The 6,070-nt window shown below is 34.9% G+C and overlaps 1 protein-coding gene across 1 annotated transcript; it reads left to right on the forward strand.

The window, feature by feature from the left end:
* Positions 1–4,496: 4,496 nt before the first annotated feature.
* LOC127129948 (uncharacterized) lies at positions 4,497–5,435 on the forward strand. Its single transcript, XM_051059046.1, has 2 exons — positions 4,497–5,033; positions 5,196–5,435. The coding sequence occupies exons 1-2, from the start codon at positions 4,497–4,499 to the stop codon at positions 5,433–5,435; spliced, it is 777 nt and encodes a 258-aa protein (XP_050915003.1).
* Positions 5,436–6,070: the final 635 nt, after the last annotated feature.

The following is a 6,070-nucleotide window of genomic DNA, read 5'->3' on the forward strand; positions in this document are numbered from 1 at the left end:
TTCAACATGTGAGTATGTATCATATGGAAATAAGGTTTGGGTTCTGACTATCTTTAGATATCTTTCGGAAGAGTTGTGGTGTTGACTTCTTCAGAAGATGCAGAGGTTTGCTTTTGGGAAGAAGTTTGTGTTGTTAATCCTAAATATATTTGAAAAGATTTGGATTTGTTTCAGTCAAAGAATATTTGATTTGATGTAACTTGAAGGAAGATTTGGTCCAAGATTTACTCTACAAAGAAGACTTATATGAAAAGAGTTATTTTAGATGTTCTGGTGTAACATGTGGAACACGATGTTCCAACATGTGTGCTGCAACATCTGGTCTCTGACAATAGACATATGGTATTGAGGTTGTGGTGAAGAAGAGACACGTGTGGAACAAAATGTTCCAAATATATGCAACATCTGACCCTATCTCAACAGGCTAATGTGGTTGCATTTTTTAAGCAAAATTTTCGTTGAGATTCAATCAGATTTGTTGCTATATTTTAGCAATATATTTGTGTGATTTGTTTGACAACGGTCGAAAATCAAATTAATTTAAATGGAGATTTAAATTTAAATTTAAATTAAAAACAAATCACATCTTTTATGAAAGATTTTTATGGAACAAATCATATCCAATAAAATCTATATTTATTCCAAATGAAATCAAATAAATTGTCAAACATATAATTTTCACTCCAATTACGGTCCCACCCATAGTTTCTAATCACATTTTTTCAATCATGCTACAATTGCGGTCAAATGTCATTGAATTTTAAAATGTGTAGTTCTAAAGTAAGAACTATGTATGTTCCTATAACAAACTCGGTTCTAAAGTAAGAAGACAACGAGGGGATTGAAAAGTAAATACAAATCCAATGTATCTAATGTTAATGTCTCTTTCCTTCTCATGATTTTAGTACAAAGAGCACAACCCCGTTATTAAGTTCATTCAATAGACCTTTTTTACACCTTTGGTTTTTTGTGGGCAGCTGGTGTAAAAGATAGAATTACAGTAGTTGGCAGAGAGAATCAAATAATTTGAGAACTTTCTCTAGAAAGAAGCAATATGATAAAGACTAATCGGTAATGAGTCTAATCTCATGTTATTTTTCTTTTCCAATACAAGCTCCATTAATTGATATGTAATGCAATGTGTAAAAATGACTTGTCAATTTTACATCTTGCTTTGTGATTTTTCCTTTTTCAACTTGTGTTGGTCACTCTTGGTAGGTTCTCTGATTATGCTTTTCAATTTTCAGTGATAGATCACTATCATTTGTAATCCTTGAATTTGGGCTCCAGTACCTTTTTCTTTGCTGAATGATAGTTATAGAATGGGGTTGAGTATTTTTACTCACCAAATTCCAAAGTATGTTAATATATATACCAACAGTATATACATAGCTAGATACAAAAAATATCTTCTATGACTCTCCAACTAGTCACACTATTCAGAAAAACAGTTTTATAATCTAACTGGACATCAAACTAGCACTACCTCTAGTAAACCGTCGCAATAACAGTATAGTAAAAGCAAAAATAAAACATGAGAAACATTGTGAGACTTTTTTTTTATTTTTTATTATGCAGCCTATTTTTGAAAATTTATTTTTAATTTATTTTACTTTGAAAATAATTTCCTAGAATGTTCTAATTTTAGAATATACTCAGTCCAATGAAAGGACGAGTCCGTGAAAGCACTTTATCGAATGTAGGAACCCGGTCAATGGATGGCCGAGTGGTTGAAGCAACTGTTTTTTTTATAATTTTTTTAAATTTAAATACATTTTTGTTATTAATATCAAATATTTTTATAATAATTATATTATTTAAATAATAAAAATTATAGTTTTTTTAAATGATTTTTTCATAAATTAAATTGTATTTTTATAATATATTTATAATTATATTAATTAACATATAAATAATCGTAAGAATTAATATACATTTTATTTAACTACATACAAAAAATGCATTTTATTTGTTATAATGATCGCTTGTTCCATATCTTGTGCTTTTTTTCCCTGCCTAACTCTTTAGCTCTTTGTATTGGGGGAGATGGAGATGAGTCGGAAAATAGATCTAGATGTTGATGTGGTGTATTGGGACGCATATCCATACCGTCGAAATCTTGAATGGAAAAACTAGGGATATCCAGTAGTTACTCATCTGTGAGATCAAAGTTGGATAGTGAATGTGTTGGTTGTGTGAAGGTGTTGGGTTGTGTGTGTTGAATTGGAGGATAATAGGCATCATCAGGGTTGAATGTAGAAGTGGGTTGAGAGAATATAGTGTTAAATGTTTAGGATTGGGATTGGGGGTTTGAGTTATCAAAGTTTGGTTGAGGAATTGGAGTGTATTGTATGAGTGGGCGTAGGCTGGTTTGTTGGTTGTAATAGTAGTTTGTTTGAGGGAATGGAGTGTGGGGATTTTGGTGTTGGGATGAGGTGGCATAAAAGGTCTGTTGTTGTGTGGTCTGGGTGTGGTGGTATGTTTGTTGGACGGATGAAGATGGTTGGGCCCCATATTGTGATGTGTACATGGGGGAAATGCCATGATGTATGGATGCGGTAGTTTGTTGCGTTGAAGAAGAGACATGTTGACGGGGATCGTTCAAAAATTGTGTCTGAGCAACGTCCATAAAAGGAATTGTCAAAAACCAATTCATATATTCTCTACCCGGCTTAGACTCACCAAGTACTGAGTTCCCTTGTAATACCAAATGTCTTCTTTTTTTCCATTCTTTGACCTCATCTTTGTTCAAATCTTGCCATTGTGTATCCCAAGCTTGGACCATAGTCATGTTATGGTGTTCCATTAAACATCTTGGCTGAGACGAGATCTGTTGTTCAAATCCAAATTAGAGTTTGACTCTATCTGTCTGATGCATCTCAACGGTAAAGAAACATATTATATATGTTGTTGCACTCCAGACTCGACTGTCACTATAATCAGGCACTGGGTATTATATGTATGACCTCCATATAAATTGTCGTAAGTAATATAATTGTTATAATGTAAATAAGAAGTTTAGATAACTTAAATATTGTAATGTACGATACTTACATCATTTTCTTCCATGTGTTCAATTGCAACTCGTTACCTACGTAGATGATGACGAGGATTATTTTTGTAATGCATACCTCATTGGCACATCTTGCATTTACAAAAAAAGTTTTAGTGTTATGTATAGTTTACTGTGAGGACAATAAAGTGCATTCAATGAATTTGACTACTTTAATGCATACAGATATGATGGCACCTCAGTACTAACATGGGCAAATAACATTATATGTGTGAATGCTCAAACACTGAATAATACAACACAACCTCCTATGCTTTTCACTCCTTTCTGGGCTGCCTTGCACATATGTCTATACAATGTTTCCAAACAAGCAGAACCCCAACTATATGTGTTGCATTTTTCTAGGTCTCCTACTAATGGTAACCAAGATGAATGCAATAAATTGTCACTCTTATCTGGCATAAAAAATGTACCAATTAGTAGTAAAATATAGACTTTAGCATGAAGAATATAATCCAAGATTCACTGACTGAAGAGACAATGCAATGTAAAACAAAGAGGCCAACCAATGGTTGGCCGAGCTACATCTACCCTCTTATGCCTCGTCCAACCATTTTCTGAGTTAAGCCTACACGTGTTATGCCTCGTCCAACCATTGGCCGAGTTAAGCCTACACGTTTTATGCCTCGTCCAACCATTGGTCGAGATAAGCCTACACGTTTTATGTCTCGTCCAACCATTGGGCGAGCTAAGCTTTGATGTTTCTCATGCTATGACCGAATTTGGTCTTGTTCCATCCACTGAGAATCATTTTTTGACTATAAAAGAGGTATTTAGTAGTATCCTTATTCCATATTCCACCACCACTTCATTGATTTCTAACATCTAAATGGCTTAGAGAAATTTAGTAATATCCATTCACTATAATGGAACTATTTTCACAGATATTAATGAGGGATTCTCATTTAGAAATACAAATATCCATTTATTCAAAATCCACATCAATTCTGATTTCCATCATCTGAAAGATCGAATTGATTTTTTTTTGCAAAGTCACGTTGAAGAAATTATTTATCGTCATTCATTAATTAATGGAGACGATGATACCGTCTTTTACGTAATGACACCTATTGAGAATGACGAACAAGTCAAATCAATGTTTCAGTGTCACGTAATATTTTCTCAATTATCCACCATTGAGATATATGTTCATCTACTTGAACATCTTGAAACATATTCGTCTCAATCCATACAATCACACCAATATGGAATGAGTTAAACCACTGACGACGAACCGACTCAAAATAAAGAACCTTTCATACTGAATGAAGAGGTTGGTGAAGATAGTGAGGATGATCAAGAAGAGGTCCTCTTTGAAGATCTATTTGGTACTAGCGATGACGATGGCAATGATGACCTCATCGACATGCCTACCGTAGCAGTAAGAGCTTAACCGATTAATTTGTACAATCCACTTGTTCACATGCAAAATATAATTTTGGAGGATGTTCAACCGATCTCTATTTTTGGAAGTTTCACATCAAACCATAATACTGACGACATAGAGGAGGGCATGGAGTTTGAAAACAAGGAAGCTTGTGTTATCGCGTTGCAACATTGGCATATAAAACGTAGTCTTGATTATTCAGTGACTAAATCTGACAATGTACGATACATAATCAAGTGTAAGAATTTTGCATGCAAATTCAAATGCATGGTTTCTTTGTGTAAGGGGAACTCAAAGTGGAAGATTGGTAAGCTTGGTGGGCCTCACACATGCACAACTACTTCTATGTCACAAGACCATAGAAAACTAAATTCAGAAATGATTAGTAAGAGCATAATTGAGCTTGTTAATCGCGATGCTTCTCTTAATATGAAGGTGATCATCGCTCATGTTGTAGAAAAATACAGGTACATAATAATGTACAAAAAGGCATGGATTGCAAAGTGTAAGGCAATAGAATCACTGTATGGAAATTGGGAGACATCTTACAACGACCTGCCGCAGTGGATGCTGGTAATGAAAACATATCTTATATGTACTATTATAGAATTGCAAACCTTACTTGTGATTTCATACGTTGGATCCCAATTGGGTGACAAGAGGATCTTCCATCGTCTCTTTTGGGCGTTTAGACCATGTATACGTTGTTTTGCCTATTGTAAACCTATTGTGCAGGTTGACGAAACATGGTTGTATGGCAAGTATAAAAGGACTATGTTGATGGTTGTGGCACATGATGGGAACGAGAACATTTTCCCAATAGTTTTTGCATTAGTTGAAGGTGAGACAAAGGATGCTTGGAGTTTCTTTCTTAGGAATTTGAGAATACACATTACTCCACAAGTAAATATGTGTCTTATATCAGACACACATGAATCGATAAAGAGTGCATATAAAAATCCGGAAAATGGATGAAAATATCCTCCATTTTCACATGTCTATTGCATTAGACACATTGCACAAAACTTCATGTGTGAGATTAAAGACAAGGAACTACACAAAAAGTTGTTAAGATGGGTTATGCGTTGACAGAGGCGACATTTAACTACTATCGCGGGGAAATCCGAAGAACAAACAATGACGCTTTATCATGGATAGACAACATCCCTCGGGAGAAGTGGGCAATGGCATATGACGGAGGGCAACGCTGGGGTCACATGAAAACTAATCTGGAAGAAGTAATGAACTCGATACTCAAAGAAACCTAAAACCTTCCAATCATTGCATTGGTCCAATCTATGTACTATTGGTTAGGATCACTCTTTGGTAAAAGAGGCCATCAGTGGACAAAAATGTTGGCCTCTAGCCAAGTTTTCACTGATAATTGCAACAAGGGGATGGCTGAAGAAGTGAGTAAAGCTAACACACATAACGTCATGCAATTTGATCGTGAGAGGTTCTATTTCATGGTCCATGAAAAGATTAATCAAAATGATGATCGACCAACTGGTACTTTCAGCGTTGATCTTAGGAAACATCACTGCGATTGTGGGAAATTTCAGGCATTTCACTTACCTTGCTTCCATGTAATCGCAACATGTTCGAGTATA

Source organism: Lathyrus oleraceus, chromosome 3 (genome assembly GCF_024323335.1).
Source record: "Lathyrus oleraceus cultivar Zhongwan6 chromosome 3, CAAS_Psat_ZW6_1.0, whole genome shotgun sequence".
NCBI lineage: Eukaryota > Viridiplantae > Streptophyta > Magnoliopsida > Fabales > Fabaceae > Lathyrus > Lathyrus oleraceus.